Source organism: Cervus canadensis, chromosome 8 (genome assembly GCF_019320065.1).
Source record: "Cervus canadensis isolate Bull #8, Minnesota chromosome 8, ASM1932006v1, whole genome shotgun sequence".
NCBI classification, from domain to species: domain Eukaryota; kingdom Metazoa; phylum Chordata; class Mammalia; order Artiodactyla; family Cervidae; genus Cervus; species Cervus canadensis.
In genome coordinates, this window is record NC_057393.1 from 34,101,635 (window position 1) to 34,122,685 (window position 21,051).

A 21,051-nucleotide genomic window follows, 5' to 3' on the forward strand; every position below is an offset into this window, starting at 1 on the left:
TCTACATCTGTGCCTCTATTTCTGCTTTGCAAAGAGGATCATCTATATCACTTTTCTAGATTCACATATATGTGTTAATATATGATATTTGTTTTCCTCTTTCTGACTTACCTCACTCTGTATGACATACTCTAGGTCCATCCACATCCCTACTAATGATCCAACTCTGTTCCTTTTTATGGCTGAATAATATTTCACTGTATATATGCACCACATCTGTGTTATTCATTCCTCTGATGATGGACTTTTAGGTTGCTTCCATGTCCTGGCTATTGTAAATAGTGCTGCTATGAACATTGGAGCACATGCATCTTTTTTAATTATGATTTTCTCTGGGTATATGCTCAGAAGTGGGATTGCTGGATCATAGGGTAGTTCTATTTTTAGTTTTTTAAGGAACTTCCACTCTGTTTCCCATAGTGGCTGCATCAAATTACTCTCCCACCAACAATTTGTAAGTATGGCTCTTTGATATTCCAATGTACCGCATTTCTGTTCAACACATACTGACAAATAGAATTCTTGGATAGGTGTGTGTTCACTTTAAGTACATGTGTGTGTGCTCAGCTGCTCAGTCATGTCCAATTCTTTGTGATGCTATGGACCCACCACACTCCTCTGCCCATGGGATTTTCCATAGGGCTGGTGCACTGGGAAGACCCAGAGGGATGGGATGGGCAGGGAGGCGGGAGAGGGGATTGGGATGGGGAACACATGCAGATCCATGGCTGATTCATGTCAATGTATGGCAGAAACCACTATAATACTGTAAAGTAATCAGTCTCCAACTAATAAAAATAAATTAAAAAAAAAAGAATACTTGATTGGATTGCCATTAGTAAACACTGCCAAATAATTGGCCAAATGATTGAACCAATTTTTGGTTTACTTTGAGAGTGCCAGTTCCTTCACTTTCTTGCTAACACTTAATATAATCTTTTTCCATTTCAATCATTCTGATGGGTATATAATAATACTTCATTGAAGTCTCAATGTGCATTTCTGTGAAGAGTGATTAACAATGCTGAGCACTTTTTCAGATGTCCACTAGCAGTATCAAATCTTTTGTGAAAGGCTTGTATATTTGGAAATGAACCCATAGTTGGCTCTCTCTATATAAACATACATATATGTACATAATTATATCATTCAAGTGTATAGAAAATTTTGTAGTATGTATTTTGAATAGGTTGAGAGTAAAATGCTGACCCAGTGTTCTAAAGATCTGAATACTTAGTATGCATTTTCTTAAAACTAGGTGATTTTCCTGCATGACCATTATACAAACTTAAGTACAAACAGGAAATTAATAGTGATGCATTTGGACCATCTAATTCTTATCTCTGTCTTTCACCAATACATCCCCAAGATATTCCTTAAGTCCAGTTCCTTAGAATCACATCCTGCAATTTAGTTGTCATGTCTCCTTAGTCACCTTCAGTCTGGAAGAGTTCCTCAGTCTTTCCTTGACTTCCAGGACCTTGTCACTCTTGAAGAGTATAGTCTGGGTATCTGTAAAATGTCCCTCAGTTTGTTTGTCTGATGTTTCCTCATGATTAGATTCAGGTTGTGCAACTTTGACAGGAATATTACAAAATAATGTTTTTTCTGTTTACTGTATCCTGTGAGGTGACAGTTTCAATCTGTTCATTACGGATACTATTTGCTTTGATTACTTGGTTAGGTTAGTATTTGTCAGTCTCTTCTCATCAACATGGATGGACTATGACTTTTCAAACAAGGTAGCTCCCCCCACCTGCTCCATGTGGTGCCCTTCTTACCTCTCTTGGCTCTGATACTCCATACTGGGGTGTCCCTCAGTGGGAGTGCTTTCTTCACCTTACTTCATGCTAAGTCCCCTCCTCAGGTTGTCTCATACTCTGCCTCTGCACCTTCATCCCCACCCCAAACCAAGATACCTCAATAAACAAACATTTTCCAAAAAAAAAAAATTAATCAAGCTTCAAAAATTAATTGCAAAGCTATTTATTTAATGTGCATACCTTGGGACTTCCCTGGTGATCCAGTGGCTAAGACTCCATGCTCCCAATGCAAGGGGTCTGGGTTTGATCCCTGGTCAGGGAACTAAATTCCACATGCCTCAATGAAAGATCTCACACTCACATGCCACAATTAAGACCTGACACAGCCAAATAATTTTTTTTAAAAGTGCATATCTTGCAATGATAATTCACAAAGAAAGAAATATGAAAGTTCAAGGAGGAGATGAAAAAAGTGCTACGGCATAATTATTAATCAGGGATTCACACTTCATGAAAAAGGCTAAATTTCAAAAACAGTGATAATTGGCAAAGATGTGGGAAACCCAGTACTGTCAGATTCTAAGAAAAATGTAAAAGTACACCCGCTTTGGAAAAAGACAGGCACACATAAGACCTATATGATGTCTGGGGACCATGGGTTGAAGTGACAGCTAGAAAGACAGAACTGCCTATCTCCCAGGCTAGTGGCATCCACTGGCCTGACCTGTCCTGGACCCCACAGAAGGGCAAGTTAAGAAGTTTAGGGAGAAGAACAGGCTCTTTAATGCTGGAGTCCAGCCCCAGCAGGATCCAGGGGGTTCCCTTAGGATGAACGGCGTCGGCGAGTGATAGAAGACACGTGAGACCAGCCTTGATAGGGCCAAGTCTGTCTTTATTTTTTGACAACAGTTTTTATACCCTCACTCAGAGTGTATCCAGGATACAAGATGCTCACTCATATCTATACAGGGTTAGTTTACATTACGTCAGTTTGTCCTTAAGGAAGAACAAGATGCTTTCTGTATTTTGTTTCTATAATAAATCTTTACACATTATCTTTTGACCTTAGGGCTTATTAACATTTTATGTAAGTCAGGTGAATGTAGGCCTGTTTTCTGTTTCTGTGGTGACCTTAACAGAAAAGTTACAGTCTCATAGGGCAACAGGACAGCATGTCACAACATAATAAAAATATGACCCTGTTAATACCAACATCAATTCTTCTGCAAAAGTTGTCAGTTAAGTTTATCTAAAAGTTTTACCCCATACAGACTCTGTGGCTCTAATAAGATGGCCTCTGCCTAGCACTCCTGGCTAATAATTAACAACTATTTCATTGTTACAATACTAGGGCTAAGCTCTTATTTTTCTAGATCTATAACTATATTAACAATGGTTACCATAGCACAACCTTAGCACACTAAAAGCAAAAACACAGCAAGCAAACATTAACCCAATAACCACTTTTATAATAATTTTTCTTATATTTTTTAATTAAACTCCTTCATCCCTCAAAAATGCTTTATATCTATTAGGGCTTTTATATAATCAGGTTCTTTATACTATTCTATGATTAAAATATCATAAGCAATCATGCATATTAGTACCAAGGGCATAAATGCATTTGACTAACAAACTACCAGCAAAGGAGCTCAAATTAAAACACTCCTTTCACCCTAAATAATCTCATAAAATACCACCACCCTAAAAACTTATAGATTAAAGTTCTAAATTAATTCTTATTTGGAAAGAAATCTGGGAAGGTCTTCTGCCTAAATTACAGAAATTAGGGAGTAGTTTGTTAAAGCAAGCATCAGAAGAACAGGTACCATCTTTAAGGTGAGTGCCAGGGGCAGCTTTGGGGCAGCTTTTCGGAATCCCTGAAAACCTGATCCGCCTTGCCCGTCAGGCTTTCTCCCTCATGACCTTGTCATGGGTAGGATCTCGTGTGCTGGCTCCCGGCACTTTAATTTTCAGTTTTCACATTTGAACATGAGACTCTCAGCTTCCCATGAATAGAGCACCCATTCTGGGGGCGGTGTGTGAGTCTGGTTTACATTACCCCCCAAATCTCCCATGAGTGTATGCTTTCCCAGCAGGGTTTTAAGCTGTACTTAGGGGAACCTTCTGCAGAGTTCAGAGTTCACTGTGCAACCTCAGCATCAGCCAATGATGGCTTTGTCCCTGGCTCACTCATTTCCTTCCTCATTGATTCATCCCACAACCATCGTTAATGCAAGTTTGTGTGCCCGATGCACAGTGAGGCCAAACAAACTGAAAGGCTAAAATTTGGAGCAGAGAAAGATTTATTGCAAGTTGAGGTGGTTCATATCCTAAAAAGCCTTGAGCTCCCTAAAGGGTTTTGGCAAAGCCTGTTTTTAAAGGGCAGGTGCGGTGGGGTAGGGGGTGGGATGCCATCTGCAGGGTATGTGATCAGCCTTGTGCACAGTTCTCTGACTGGCTGATGATGAGGTGGCAAAGTGGTGTCACAGGGGTTAATATTATCAGTCCTTAGACTCCAGCAGGCCTGGGGCTATGTATGTGCTTATGGTCATCAATCTGTTCCCCCATTTGTTGGTAAGGGGGATTCACATCTGCAAAACAACTCAGGAAATGTGCATCAAATACTAGTATCTAGGGAATTCAGAGAGGGGCTAAAGCAGAGGATACAGGGGAAGGCCCCAGAGGGTCCTGCTCAGTTATACCATAAACAGGCACATCCCAGACAGAAGGTCTGCACTTCCCTCCTTCTTCAAAGAAACCCTCCAATAGAATCCATGAGAATCAGAATCTGTCCTTTTACTCTTTATACTTAAAATGATAAAATATTTTAAATACAAATAAGGCATAAGACTAGCCCAACCCTATGTACCGAAACTATTACAAACTGAAAAAAGCCTCCGAGTCTCCAAGGTGAGCTCTAGGTCCCGGGTTGAGAGTCCAGTCACACCTCTGCAGGAAGCTGGCTCAAGGTCAAAGTCTAGGCAGCTTCTCTGCTGGATGTGGGAGTGAGTACAGTAGGTAATGTGAAATCAAGGGACAGAGTGAAAGTTAATGATGTGGCAAAAACATCTAGCAGGATGTTGACGCATTATTGACTCAGTAGTGTCTGGCTCTGTCACCCCATGAAAAGTAGCCTGCCAGGTTCTTCTGCCCATGGGATACTCCAGGCAAGAATACTGGAGTGGGTTGCCATGCCCCCCTCCAGGGTATCCTCATGATCCAGGGATTGAACCCAGGTCTTGTGCATTGCAGACAGATTCTTTACCACCTGAGCCACCTGGGAAGCCCAGAGGACTTTGGAGGTAGGTTGCAAATCAAGTGCTCATTTCAGCATTCAAATCAAAGAGAACAATCCATCTTACACCAACATGGCTGAGAAGAGAAATAAAAACCCACCTGACATGTCATCATAAAATTTTCCAGACTGAAGAAGGCTCCCTTGAAAGAGTATATCAACAAGTTGAGAAAAAGGAAATTAAATAACTGAACTTTATCAACATAAAAAAAGGGGAGTGCCTGGAGGTAATACCTGTCAAGGCAGATTGTGGCTTGGAGCAATAAGTGGGATTTTCCTTAAGACCTACAGAAAGTGACTTTAAAAACCTCAAAGAAATACTTCAAAGAATCATTTCTTTACAAAGGCAGATTCTGTTCCCTGGAATTAAAATCTTGTGTTCTTTGGTTGAGATCGTGGGAGGTTGGACAAAATCTCTTCATCTGTGGAGAGGAGATTACAGACTTTACACAAAGATCTGCCCACCTGTGATTAAAGTCCAGCTTCCAGGGGTGGAACCTTAGGTAGCTGGTGCTTGGAACCAGCTGGTGCATGGAACCCTTGGAGCATGTGCTTCCTGATCCCTGTCCAAGGGTGCTGCTTCCTCTGAGATAGAAGGGTTCCACATTCCTTCCCTGCATCGTCCCCTTAAGGGAAGGCTAGCTTCCTTTACTCCTAACCTGAAATTTCCCTTGGGTCCGAAGGAGGTGGGGTTAAAATCAAAGAAAGGGAAGTCTCTCTTTTCCTCACAATCCAAATGCAAGTCCCCACTTTGTGGTGGTGGTTTAGTCACTTAACTGTGTCTGATTCTTGCGACCCCATGGACTGTAGCCTGCCAGGCTCCTCTGTCCAAGGAATTCTCCAGGCAAGAGTCCCCACTTTAGTTAGAACCAATTTTTGGAAAGCTCTGGGTCCCATTGCAGGTCCTGAGAATGAAAAAACCTTGTGAAGAACCTCACCTCTTAGTGTGGCCTCAAAGGACTCTCCCCTTCATTGTCTGAAGGGTTTGTAGACATTCTGAGATCAGGCATTGAAAGCAGTTAAAACCAGCTGCCCAGCCTTATTCCCAAAGACTCATTCTAGGGCAGGAACTTGGAATTGGAGAGGAAGTGGGTTATCCTTTCATTTAAGTCAACTGATGTGGTGGAGAAGTTAATCCTTCTGATACATGATGGAGTGGTTTGATCAAACCAACCTTGCCACAGATAACTATGTTTCAACCTAGAGAAATTATTCACAAGAAAACAACTCACAGAAGTCACTGCTGAGTCACTTAAATTGGCATGTCCTAGAGAGGATAGACTGGAGAAGACAATGGCAACCCACTCCAGTACTTTTGCCTGGAAAATCCCACGGATGGATGAGCCTGGTAGGCTGCAGTCCATGGGGTCGAGAAGAGTCGGACACGACTGAGCGACTTCACTTTCACTTTTCACTTTCATGCATTGGAGAAGGAAATGGCAACCCACTCCAGTACTCTTGCCTGGAGAATCCCAGGGACGGGGGAGCCTGGTGGGTTGCCATCTATGGGGTCGCAGAGAGTCGGATGTGACTGAAGCGACTTAGCAGCAGCAGCAGCAGCAGAGAGGATAGAGTGATGGGGGTAATACAAGAGGTGGATTCTCTGATGGTAAAGTTTTCCACCCAGGACCAGCTCCCTGAGTGATTTCACTTGTGTTCACTTCACACCTTGCCAATATTATAGTTTTTATTACACAAAATAATTTACTGATTTATGTTGTTCTTTGCATTATTTAGATAAGTTGTATTTAAAAAAATTTTTTTTTAAACATTTTTGTCTGTGCTGGGTTTTTTTCATTATGGTTCACAGGCCTCTCTTGTTGTAGTGTGTGAGCTTAGTTGCCCCATTTACTGTGAGAGATCAGCCACCAGAATCATTTGAAATGTCCAAACACTCTTCCCTATTTAATGTTTTCTAGTGTGAGGAGCTCCAAAGTGCCCCCAGGCTTCTCCTCAGATGCATAAGTCCTCCTCAAAGGACCTAAAGGATCCAAGAGACCTTTCACCCATCCCTCAGCCCAAGAATCCAAGGCTAAATCCAGGGCAATGAGGGAAACACTGCTCTGTCACTTGTCCTGAGCCCGCTCATTGGGAGCAGTCACTTCGAGCCTGGATCTCTCTGTGCCCCTCACACTGGGAGCCCCTGCACAGAGGATGCATGACTTAGAGCTGGCTTGAAGAAGGAGTCCCTGAATCCTCCACCTGCACTCAATAAATGAGATGAAGAACCCATTAGAAAGCATTGTGTGCAAAAATTCTCTACAAATTTAAGTTCAGTCGCTCAGTAGTGTCCGACTCTTTGCGATCCCGTGAACCGCAGCATGCCAGGCCTCCCTGTCCATCACCAACTGCCGGAGTCTACCCAAACAATGTCCATTGAGTTGGTGATGCCATCCAACCATCTCATCCTCTGTCGTCCCCTTCTCCTCCTGTCTTCAATCTTTCCCAGCATCAGGGTCTTTTCAAATGACTCTTCTTTGCATCAGGTGGTCAAAGTATTGGAGTTTCACCTTCAATATCAGTCCTTCCAATGAAAATTCAGGACTGATTTCCTTTAGAATGGGCTGATTGGATCTCCTTGCAGTCCAAGGGACTCTCAAGAGTCTTCTACAACACCACAGTTCAAAAGCATCAATTCTTCTGCACTCAGCTTTCTTTATAGTCCAACTCTCACATCCATACATGACTGCTGGAAAACCATATCCTTGACTAGACAGACCTTTGTTGGAAAAATAATGTCTCTTCTTTTTATTATGCTGTCTAGGTTGGTCATAAATTTCCTTCCAAGGAGTAAGTGTCTTTTAATTTCATGGCTGCAATCACCATCTGCAGTGATTTTGGAGCCCGAGAGAGTAAAGTCAGCCACTGTTTCCACTGTTTCCCCATCTATTTGCCATGAAGTGATGGGACCAGATGCCATGATCTTAGTTTTCTGAATGTTGAGCTTTAAGCCAATGTTTCACTCTCCTCTCTCAATTTCATCAAGAGACTCTTTAGTTCTTCTTCACTTTCTGCCATAAGGGTGGTGTTAACTGCATATCTTAGGTTATTGATATTCTCTTGGCAATCTTGATTCTGGCTTGTGCTTCCTCCAGCCCAGCATTTCTCATGATGTACCCTGCATATAAGTTAAACAAGCATGGTGACAATATACAGCCTTGACGTACTCCTTTTCCTATTTGGAGCCAGTCTGTTGTTCCATGTCCAATTCTAACTGTTGCTTCCTGACCTGCATACAGGTTTCTCAAGAGGCAGGTCAGGTGGTCTGGTATTCCCATCTCTTTCAGAATTTTCCACAGTTTATTGTGATCCACACAGTCAAAGGCTTTCACATAGTCAATAAAGCAGAAATAGATGTTTTTCTGAAACTCTCTTGCTTTTTCAATGATCCAGTGGATGTTGGCAATTTCATCTCTGGTTCCTCTACCTTTTTTAAAACCAACTTGAACATATGGAAGTTCACGGTTCACATATTGCTGAAGTCTAGCTTGGGGAATTTTGAGCATTACTTTACTAGTGTGTGAGATGAGTGCAATTATGTGGTAGTTTGAATATTCTTGGGCATTGCCTTTCTTTGGGATTGTCATGAAAACTGACCTTTTCCAGTTTTTTTTTTAAATTTTAATTTTTAATTTAATTTAATTTGAATTTTTTAATTAAAAAAATTTAAATTTAAAAAAATTTAAAAATTTTAATTTAATTTAATGGATTTTTAATTGCTTCAAACAATTAACAAGCCAAATACAGATAATGAATCATCATTGCATCCCTGGAATAAATTCCACTTAATCATGGCATATAATTCTTTCAGTGCATTTTTGTATTTGGCCAGAATTAGGTGCCCTTCTCATGGCAGGTGAGGAAAGTCTTAATGAATTTTACATTCTAAGGAGTTCCCAGAGACACAGTGATTTGTCTAGGGAAAGAATTTTATCAACTCATACTCTAGTTTTCTCAATTTGGAAGAACTGGATCAACTTTCAAAGCCTCAGTGACCTGGGCCAATGGTGTATCATAAAGTGGGGGGACCACATGGACTTAGGGATTGGTGCTTCTGATCATGGGCAAACAGCCATCCTACCAAACAGCCCCATCCCCAGAGTGGGCACCATGTAAGTTCTATCTGATCTCAAAAAGGTGTCTTGCTCCATGAAACACTGAAGGAAATAAATTTTTCTACCAATTGTTCTTTTCCAAGTTGCCACTCTCCTCCAGGAAGTGGCCAGGGTAAAACTTCTCTGGGTTGGGGAATTCTTTGTCATTATCCTGCACAGAGGTCAGAAATGTAAATATGGTTGTGTCCTGAAATGTGTTATGAAGTCATGGAGCTGGAAGAAATGGTGCAACTCAGCCCATAGATGAGGAAGCCTAGGTCCAAAGAAGAGCAGAGACATTTCAAACCAGACAGACAAAGCAATAGGCATGGATAAATTTAATGCCAGTGGCAGCAATCTTGTTAAAGTAGCCTCCCATAGCATTTGAAGCACCGAGGACATAGGTGGTTGGCTACCACCATGAATCTGTCCTGCTTTCAGAGAGTCTGGACACTGGTGTCTGTACCCATCTGCTGCTCTATTTCATTACCTGAGTTTTCATTCACCTCATCTCTGCTGGCACTTGAAATGTACAAAGTATCTATTCCCAGGGCCTTTGTAAATATACAAATAAATCTGACCTAATGAAAAAGGACCTCTTCTGAGATAATGAGAAGGAGTTCAATAACAACTAAGGTGCGTTTATCACTGAAGTGTTTCCCTTAATTAAAAAAATATGGGGAAAATATCACTATGGATTGATCCTAGCTTAAAAATACCGAAGAGTGGATAAAATAGAAAAAAATGATCATTTGGCAACAATTCAGATTAGGACTATCAACAAATGCTAAAGCTCTTGGGTGAATGCTTTGACTGTAGAATATTCGCAAGGTCTTAAAGTATGATGCCATGAAGTTTTATTAATTATGTATTAAATGATGAAACATCTGCAATGGGAACATCTGCAAATACCTCCTTGTTTAGTGAAGAGGTTGACATAACCAATAATGGGATACGTGATGTTATGTGCCTCCATCTTCCCAGTGAGATTCAATGGGACATACATATAGCATCTATTTAGTTCTCTTGCCAAAATCATAGCCGGAATCTAATCTCTAGAAAACAATCAAACATTTCACATGACTACTAGCTTGGACCCCCAAAAGGTAAATGTAATGAACGGGAATAAAGAAACAAAGTGAATTTATTCTTGATTACAGGAGGCCAAAGGGAAAAGATAACCAAATTATATGCCATTTTCTTCACTGGATACTGCATTACAAAAGGAGAAAAAGCTGTAATGGATATTCTAGGAAAAGTTAGAAAAACTTACATATAGATTATATATTAGATGCTATTGTATCAATAATAACTTCTGAGCACAAAATTTTTTACTGTTATGAATGAGAAGATCTTTGTACCTGGGATATGCATAGTGGTGTATTAAGGGGTACACTTTTCCAAGTATAAAAGACTAAGTCCCATTTGTAATTGAGATTATAGTCATTTCAGTGAGATTCTGACACAGGACATTATGTATGTTTCTAATCTGCTATGCATATGCAGAGTCTCCTTAAAGGTGAATTTCTGAAATAAAGTTGTCCATAAAATGTAAAATTAGTGACACCTCAAATTATTTTTTATTGAAAAAGTTGGAAGTGTCCAACTTTTTGTGACCCCAGGGACTGTAGCCCAGCAGGATCCTCTGCATATGGGATTCTCTAGGCAAGAATACTGGAGTGGGTTGCCATGCCCTCCTCCAAGGGATCTTCCTGATCCAGGGATAGAACTTGGGTCTCCCACATTAACAAGCAGATTCTCTACAGTCTAAGCCATCAGGGAAGCCCCATTTTTTATTGTCATAGTTAACTCAAACTTCCATGGTGGCTCAGACAGTAAAGAATCTGCCTGCAATGGAGGAGACCTGGGATAGATCCCTGGATTGAGAAAATCCCCTGGAGGAGGGCATGGCAACCCAGCTCAGTACCCTTGCCTGGAGAATGAACATGGACAGAGGAGACTTTTGGGTTATAGTCACAACTGAGCAACTAACACTTTCACTTTTTTCATCATTAACTTAAATATTATATTAATTTCAGGTGTACAACATGGTGATTAGATATTTTTACCATTTATATTCCATGTAAAATTGTCATAATATATTGGCTATATTCCATGTGCTGTACATTATATCCTTGTATCTTATTAACTTTAATTTTATACTTTGTAGTTTGTACTTCTTAATGCCCTTCCTTTATCTTACCCTTTCCCTCTACCTCTCTCTGCACTGGTAACCACTGGCCTATTTTCTATGTTTGTGAGTCTCTTTCTGTTTTGTTGTATTAGTTCATTTGTTTTATTTTTTAGTCCGCATTGAAGACTCTTGAGAGTCCCTTCAGCTGCAAGGAGATCCAAATAGTCCCTCCTAAAGGAGATCAGTCCTGGGTGTTCATCAGAAGGACTGATGTTGAAGTTGAAACTCCAATACATTGGCCACCTGATACGAAGAGCTGACTCATTTGAAAAGACCCTGATGCTGGGAAAGATTGAGGGCAGGAGGAGAAGGGGACGACACAGGATGAGATGGTTGGATGGCATCACTGACTCGATGGACATGGGTTTGGGTGGACTCTGGGAGTTGGTGATGGACAGGGAGGTCTGGCATGCTGCGGTTCATGGGGTCCCAAAGAGTTGGACACGACTGAGTGACTGAACTGAACTGAATAAGTGAAAATGTCCAGTATTTGTCTTTCTTTATCTGACTTATCTCACTAAGCATAATACCCTTCAGGATTATCCATGTTCTGAAAATGGTAATATTTCATTCTTTTTTATGGCTGAGTAAAATTCCATTGTGTATATGATGTTAGCTGTTGGTTTGTCATAAATAGCCTTTACTGTCTTGAAATATGTTCCCTCTGTACCAAGTCTGTTGAGTCTTTTTTTTTTTTTTAATCATGAATGGATATTGAATTTTGTCAAATGCTTTCTCTGCATCAGGGGAGATGATCATGTGATTTTAACCCTTTGTTTTGTTAATGTGGTATATCACTTTGATTGATTTGTAGGTGTTGAATCATCCTTGCATCCCTAAAATAAACCCCACTAGATCATGGTATATGATCATTTTTATGTATTGTTGAATTCAGCTATTATTTTGTTCAGGATTTCTTTTCTTTGTTCATCAGGGATACTGACCTGTAGTTTTCTTTTTTAGTAGTGTCTTGGTTTGGTATCAGAGTAGTGATGGTCTCACACAATGAGTTTAGAAGTGTTCCCTCCTCTTCAGTTTTTTGGAATAGTTTGAGAAGGATAGGTATTGACTATTTTTTTCTGGCTGTGCTGTGCAGCTTGTGGGTTCTTAGTTTCCTGACCAAGAATGGAATCTGATCACCAGTGCTGAAAGCACAAAGTCCTAATCACTGAATCACCGGGGAATTCTCAACTACTTTTTAAATGTTTGGTAAAATTCCCCTGTGAAGCCATCCAGTCTTGAATGGCTGTTTGTAGGCAGATTTTTTTTTTTTATTACTACTTATTCAATTTCAATACTAGTAATTCATCTGTTCTGATCATCTATTTCTTTTTGATTTAGTCCTGGAAGATTGTATGTTTCTAGGAATGTATCCATTTCTTCTAGGTTGTCCAGTCCATTGGCAAATAACTATTGGTAGTATTCTCTGATGAGTCTTTGTATTTCTGTGATATTGGTTGTAACTTCTCAATGATTTCTAATTTTATATGTTCCACTCTTAATTTCTGTAAGGATTCTGGCTAAAATTTTATCAATTTTCTTTTCTTTATCAAAAAACCCAATTCTTGGCTTTCTTGGTCTTTTCTATCATTCCTTTAGTCTCTGTTTTACTTATTTCCACTGTGATTTTTATTAATTCCTTCTTTATGCTGACTATGGGCTTTGTTTGATTTTTATAATATCTTTATATGGCACCATTGTTCAATATTCTATGATTCACACTAATCAATGACTTTCAAAATAAATATTAATACAGTTAATAGTCACAGTGCCAGCCTATTAAACTGGAGTCAGAAAAGTTTGGTTCTCCTGTAACCTTTAGAATTTAAGTGAATCCATGTCTCAGGGAACATTTTAACCAGGACAAACCAAAGTACTACTTTCCTGTCTAAATCACATGGCTCTAACTCTAATAGAAGCAGACCAGCGTTTTTTGAATAAAAAAGCTATCACTCTCTTGGAGTAACCATTTTATTCCCTGAGTAAGTGGTGTCCTGCTTGGTACCTCCTTCCTTCCATGTGCACTTCCTCTCCCAGATGTGGGAAAGTTTTCTGCCATTGTTAATTTCAATAAGCTTTCTGGTCCTTTCTCTTTCTCTCTTCTCTATGACTCCTATACTGCATGCATTGATCTATTTGATAGTGTTCTATAAGTTCCTTAAACTCCTTTTCTTTTTCCTCCTTTCTTCTTTTTTCTCTCAATTGAATAATTTCCAATGACTTATCTTCAAGTTTGCTAATCTTTTGTTCTGCTTGATCTAGTCTATTTTTACATTCTCTAATGATTTTTTAAATACAAAAAGTAATCTTCAGTTCTATGACTTCTGTTTCATACCTTTGAATTTTCTGCCCTGTTGTTGAAATTCCTACTTCATTTCTTTATTGTTCTCCAGACCCCAGTGATCAACTTCATGACTTATTTTGAATGATATTTTAGGTCAATCATACATCTCCTGTTTGTACGTTTTCCTTGACTCTCTGCATTGTGGTTTGCACATTAGACAATAGGTAGTTTCAGTCCTCACTGACTAGTCACATGGAGAAGAACTTCACCAATCAGCTCAGCCAGAGATTCTGGAGGTCTCTCAAACCTGTGTGCTAGTCCAGCCTGCTTTTTATTTTCTAGAAACTCCCAGGTATCTACAGCTTGCTGAGTCCTTTCAATGCTCCAAGACAAGTAACACAGAGGCCAGTTCCTCATGAAGTTCCAGAATGCCAGATGTGCATGCCAACTCCTTTGCCCCTCAAGGAGAAGCTGAGAGCGGGGAAGGGGATTCCTGCCCAGTTATATGGCACATTCCTGGGTTTGGTAGTTGTGGTGAGAGAGGATCTGCATCTCTTTCTGGCTTTGATGTGACTAGGTTCACATTCACTAAGGGTACAGAAGTCTTTCAACTAGCTTTTGGATTTTTACAAAGAATTTATCCATGTGTTGCTGTGAATTAATGTGTCCATTAGGAGAAGGAAAGTTCAAGTCTTCCTATTGTGCCATGTTACTGATGTTACCCTTTTGTGTGTGAATTTCGACAGATTGTGTGTGAAATGAACCTATATCATTGAACTTCTCAAACTGGTGGGCATACAGCTTCATAATAATCCCTTATTAACCTTTTAGACCCTGATGCGGGGAGGGATTGGGGACAGGAGGAGAAGGGGACGACAGAGGATGAGACGGCTGGATGGCATCACCAACTCGATGGATATGAGTTTGAGTAAACTCCGGGAGTTGGTGATGGACAGGGCGGCCTGGCGTGCTGCGGTTCATGGGGTCACAAAGAGTTGGACACGACTGAGTGACTGAACTGAACTGATCCTTTTAGTGCTCTGGGACTTAAAGTTATGGTCCCTCATTTAGCAATGATATTAATAATGTGTGTCTTCTCTCGGAGTGAGGAATAGGTTACTTGTGGGTTTATCAATTCTATTCATCTTTTCAAAGAATTAGCTTTGGTCTCATTGATTTTTATCTTGATTCCTTGTTTGCAATTTCATTGATTTCTGCTCTAATTTTCATTTGTAGTTTTCTGTGGCTTACTTTGGATTTAATTCCTTACTATCACTGATCTCAATATTTTCCTATTGAGTCACTCCTGGACACAATCTCTTTCAGTTTCACATCCAAACCTCAAGTAACTCTAGGTGACATGCAGCCAAGAGAACTGTCCTGCTTAATCTCCTTAGTCCTTTGTGCTCATCACTATGAGACCAACATGACTTCTTTGGATTATTTTCCTTCTTTTCTTACTTGTATTAGGTACACCATAAGGAAACTGAGAACTGGCTCATTGAATTACGCTTTTTATTAGGAACATGCACTGGAATAATGACTCTCCATTGTCATACACTAATCATCTTGTTCTATTTTTTATCAACTACATAGTGCTACTCAATAATAGATAAATCATTAGCATATGTGATGGCCAATACTAATGTTACAGGACATGGAGAATAGTGGATACATTTCTGCAGTGAAACTGCACCATAACAAGAAGAGAGTTTGAAAAGGCCTTCCTAAGCAGAAAATGAAGAGGAAAGGAGGTGACCAATGGTCCAGATGAGAAGGAGTTGAAGACAACATCATAGGAGACACCTCCTTACAGGGGAATGAAGCAGAGCTTGTAAGGAGGTGGCACAGAAGCAAACCCATTGACAATTGGGGTGGTGTCGATGTCCTTTGGGTCAACCACAGATTTCAAAGTAAATTTTTGTAAAATTGTTGCCAGGAATAAAAACACCTCCATGCGGGCCAGGCCCTCTCCTGCACAAATCCGTTTTCCTGAAAATAACAAACACAGAGAGTACATACTCCTTGAACACTGTGTTTCTGGCTGTTAGAAAGAGTTGGCAGGCACATCTGGCATTCCAACCTCTCACAGCTGTGGGGGAGTTTCATGAGGAACTGGCCTCTGTGTTACTTGTCAATGGTTAGAAAGTAACCACTGATGAATGGTTGAATGGATAAATGTAAGCCACAACAGTTAGATAGATAGACATAGGATGGATACACATGCTGTCCACATAATTTCATATCTTAATGACTATCCTTATTTACACAAATTTTTAATGAGTTTTGGCACTATGCCAAGTACTTCATTAACTATTCTCATGCAGTTTGATATTTCTTGTTTTCATAAATCTTTTTCTTCTCCTGGTAACACACAGTAGAGTTGTATTTTATGTTCTTAGTCTGATGTCCCCATCATCCTTATTTCTACTCCTCATGGCCCCTGTTCTCTGCTCTAACTACATCTTCATCAATCTTCAACACATCTTGAAGTTTCAAGTTTTACAACACATGGTTCCTTCTGGTTAAGGTGCACTTCTCTTATATTTTCAGCACCTAGCTCAAATTTTATTTCTGAATTTGAAAGAATTGGGTCATCCTTCCAAAGCTTTGGTGGCTTAGTCCAATAAAGAGCATATATCATGAGGAGGGAAAGTGTGTGGGCATTGCAATTGCTACACCTGAGTATAGGAAAAGAGCAGTTCAACCAGCCCCTGAGTGGGAATTTTATAAGAAGTTCCAACTAATCCCCTCAAAGCATCCTGTCCTTTGAAGTAATGAAGGAAAAAATTTTATTACCTGCTGAGAAAGGCATGAAGTAGTCATTCTTTTTAAAGTTACCACTCTCATCCAGGAAGTGGCCAGGGTCAAACACTTCTGGGTTAGGGAATACTTTGTCATCATACAGCACAGAAGTCAGCGATACTAATACATCTGTGCCCTGGGAAGAAAAGATGAAGATAAACTGAATTATAAAGAAGTCATGGAGCTGGAAGAAATGTTATAAATTATCATTCCAATCTTATGACCTACAGGTGAGGAATCCTAGGTCCAAAGAAAGACAGTGGCATTTTGAGCCAGACAAAGAAGTAATAAACAAGGAATAAGCTTAAGGCAAGTGACAGTGATATTTGAAGTAGTGAGTCCATGGATCCTAGGGTATTAGACCTTACGAATCCATTCTGCTTACCATACTGGTGTCTGTGGCCATCAGCTGCTTTATTTTACTACTTTAGTTTTCATTCATCTAATATGTGGATTCTGGTTTAAAACGGGGAGACTCAGTTAGAGCTTGGGATGTCTGCATTATAAGTTCATAAGACTTTTATAAACAGATTTCTCATCTAATTACTAATAATTTTTGTGATAATAACAATAAGTATAACAACAACTGCTAGTATTTATCATTGCCATGTGGATTGTTTGTCTTAAAGTATATGGCAGGGTTCATTAGAGATGGATACTAGCTTAAAAACATATAGAAAGGATGAAAAAATAGAAAAATCATTTTATAACAATTCATCTTAGGGTCACTGACTTAAGCAACATTTACCTATTAATGCTAAAACTGTAGGGTGAAAGATAAGCATGAAATTTACCAAGTTCTAGTACTATGCCAGTCCAGTCCATCCTAAAGGAGATCAGTCCTGGGACTGATGCTGAAGCTGAAACTCCAATACTTTGGCCACCTCATGAGAAGAGCTGACTCGGTGGAAAAGACCCTGATGCTGGGAGGGATTGGGGGTGAGACAGTAACAGGCAGGAAGGCCAGGGGTCTCCAAACAGAGGAAATAAGCTGCAAGTGTCAGACATTTTTATCTCTCTTAAGCGGCAGGAGGAAGCAAACTAGCGATATTTTTTTTCCTTCTCTATACAAATTTAAAAGGAGGTTTCTCTTAAAATGCTGTGTTGCCATGACACCTGGTTTCACCTGAAGCTAACTATTCTCAAACTTTGAGTTAACCAATACATTTTTCTTATGGAAATGTTTGTCTTAAAGCTATGTTAATGTGCTATGCATTTACCCCAGACTCAGTTCCGCCAAATGGCTCAAACTTCTTGACAAATCAGTATGTTATACTCAGATATTGTTCCCCTAATCTAGGTAAATGAAACTACTTGTGTGGTAATCTGCCCTTCTACAAGATTCAAGTCAATCATTTTATGGCCTGGGATGAATTATCTGGTGCCAAAATTATCACAAAATGCAACTTATGGATGAGGGGCTTGGTGCCATTTTGAATTTTAAGACATTCCTTTCTTTTCATTAACAGACTGCGAGTGACTATATAACATACAGCTAAAGACTAGCAAAGGGGTACTCTTTTTGTCCCCTTCTGATGTCTATGTCAGAAGCTTTCTCCATCTCCTTTATACTTTAATAAAACTTTATTACACAAAAGCTCTGAGCGATCCAGCCTCATCTCTGGCCCCTGATTGAATTCGTCTCCTCTGGAGGCCAAGAATCCTGGCGTCTTATTGTTCAGCGACAACCTTTCAGGGGCAGGAGGAGAAGGGGACAACAGAGGATGAGATGGCTGGATGGCATCACCAACTCAATGGACATGAGTTTGAGTAAACTCCGGGAGTTGGTGATGGACAGGGAGGCCTGGCGTGTTGCAATTCATGGGCTCACAAAGATTTGGACACGACTGAGCGACTGAACTGAACTGAGTACTATGCCATAGGTTTTTACTAATTAAGTGTAAAAAAGAGCCAGAACTTAGGCTGTGGAAAAACCTGACAGATATTATTCTAACAGTGCATAACCAATAACGAGGTAAGTGACATGATGTGGCCTCCCACCTTCCCAACGAAATTCAGTGGGAAATACAAAGCACCTATGTAGTTCTTTTGCCCAATCATAACTGGAATCTAATTTCTAGAGAACCAGCTTGAAGAATGTTTTACATGAGTATTGGCCTGGACACTTCTCAAAGTGAAATGTACTGAAAGAAAGCAAAGAGGGCAAAGAGGACTCGTAATGGAAGACTAAAAAGTAAAGATAGCCAGATTTCATGCTTGTTCTTTGGCTGGATATTGAATTAAAAAGGGGAAAAGAAGACTATAAAGGATATTCCAGTAAAAGTGGGAAAATTTGAAATACAGGCTGGGGGGACCTCCCTGGTGGTCCAATAGTTAAGACTCATGCTTCCACTGCTTTAACATCTAAAGTTATTAATAATTTTAGTCTGTGTCAATGCCCACATTTTACTTAAAAGGGAGGTGTTATATCATTCCAAATGTCCATTAGGAGAAGGATGAACTTTCTGTGGAAGAATAAAAATATCATCTGAAACTCAGCATTTTCTTATTTATAACAATTGATACTCAACAAAAAGTTATTAGGCACTTCAAAGGCACAGCTAGGTGACCACAAGTAGAAGAGGGGAAGACATATAAAATATGCCCACATTAGGGAATATTTCTCATCTCACTTTATAAGGACAACATTATCTTACTATCAGAAATATGACAAGAAAATTTTAAGGAAGAAATATAGTAGACCAAAATTCTTTACTCTAAACAGAGAAGTTCTGAACAAAATGTAGCAAACCGAATTCAGCTGTGTGTATACTTATAATATATATATTTAGTGGGAACTTGAGGCCATACAATCATAGCAATAGTTGCAGAAATCAATATGAAAAAATTGTATAGCAATTATAACCTACAAATCATAACAAATAAAGAGGGTAAATTTTCCTAATCTAATTTTTAAAATCTACCAAAATGTACATAAAACATACTCAGTAGTGAGAGGTTAACCTCCACTGTCTTGTAGATCAGAAATGAAGCAAAGATGAAACATGGATATTAACCCAGATTACAGGGCAATGTATATAGAAATTGCAATTAATTTAGAGAAAGATTATTAGTAATGACTTTAAAATTGGCAAGTTTCCTACCATTGAAATAATCAAATGATAAAAGCTGATTATATTCCCACATTCCAGAAAAAAGAAATAGAAAAGAATAAAAATTTTATAAAAGCAAGAATAATATTGAGCACCTAGGGTGGAGAAAAAATACAAAAGATTTGCAAAGCAGTCAGTACCCTGAAAAATTTTGAGATAATTATAAACCCCCCAAAACTGGAAGTATATACCGTATTTATTAACACAAAGATAAAATGAGTCATGATGTTAAACCTTTCTAAATAGATCAAATATAACACTGATAAAAATCCCAGCAGAGAGCTTTGGTAAATTGACAAACTGGTACTAACATTGTTTGGAAAAGTAAACAGCTAAGATCAGAAAAACAACAAATCAGAACAAATTTGGAAGACTTACACTGCTACCTGTCAAAATCTGTTATAGCTTTCTAAACTAACCTGGAAACGATACACAAACCACTGAATTGCTACACATATGATTTTTGTGCTTCTCTCATCTGTGTTCATTAAGGCTTGCACCCATACCATGAAATGGGAATGTCAAGACCACTAAAGTCACTGTAAGAGAAATCAATCTAACCTTGGGGATGATGTAGTTTCTGAATTCAACGTCACGGGTCACCATATGGGGTAGACTGGAAGGGACCAGGTCAATGTATCTCTGGATCTCATGGACCACAGCATCCGTGTAGGGCATGTGGCTTCTGTCCTGCATGCAGGGGCTCCGGTGTCTTCCAATCACATGGTCAATCTCTTCCTGGACCTTAGCTGATAAGAGATAGTATGACTAATGCAAAAAAGAAAAATGCATATCACGTTTGCATACAAATTCAGGGATCAGTTCAGTTCAGTCGCTCAGTCATGTCCGACTCTTTGCGACCCCATGGACCTCAGTACACCAGGATTCCCTGTCCATTACCAACTCCCGGAGCTTGCTCAAACTCATGTCCATCGAGTCAGTGATGCCATCCAACCATCTCATCCTTTGTCGTCCCCTTCTCCTCCCACCTTCAAACTTTCCCAGCATCAGGGTCTTTTCCAATGAGTCAGTTCTTCGCATCAGGTGGCCAAAGTATTGGAGTTTCAGCTTCAGCATCAGTCCTTCCAATGAATATTCAGGACTGAATTCAGGGATACATGAGGCATTATGAAGGTGTTCCAACATCATTATAAACATCAGTTAGGACTTCCCTGGTGGTCCAGCAGATAAGAATCTGCCTGCCAATGCAGGGAGCACGTGTTTAATCTCTGGTCTGGGAAGATTCCATATACTGCAGGACAACTGAGCCCTTGGCTCGCAATTACCAAGCCTACGTGTTGTTAACTACTGAAGCCTGTGTGCCCTAGAGCCTGTGCTCCACAACAAGGGAAGCCATCACAATGAGAAGCCTGAATACAGCAACTAGAAAGTAGCCCCCAGTTGCTAAAATTAGAGAAAGTCTATATGCAACCAGAAAGACCTAGCACAACCAAAACTAAGTGAATAAATGAACAAAAATTTTAAAAAATTCAGTTACTT

At 39.7% G+C, this 21,051-nt stretch overlaps 1 protein-coding gene across 1 annotated transcript in view; it reads right to left on the reverse strand.

Annotated features, from left to right (window-relative positions):
- Positions 1-14,700: 14,700 nt before the first annotated feature.
- The window catches only part of LOC122446110 (cytochrome P450 2C9-like), a 32,120-nt gene continuing 25,769 nt past the window's right edge, over positions 14,701-21,051 (reverse strand). Inside the window, exons 7-9 of the mRNA XM_043475933.1 lie at positions 20,113-20,300; positions 16,433-16,574; positions 14,701-15,625 (exon numbers count right to left, since the gene is read on the reverse strand). Coding sequence (XP_043331868.1) covers positions 15,444-15,625; positions 16,433-16,574; positions 20,113-20,300 — 512 coding nt within the window. The 3' untranslated portion in view covers positions 14,701-15,443. The remainder of the gene's footprint in view (positions 15,626-16,432; positions 16,575-20,112; positions 20,301-21,051) is intronic.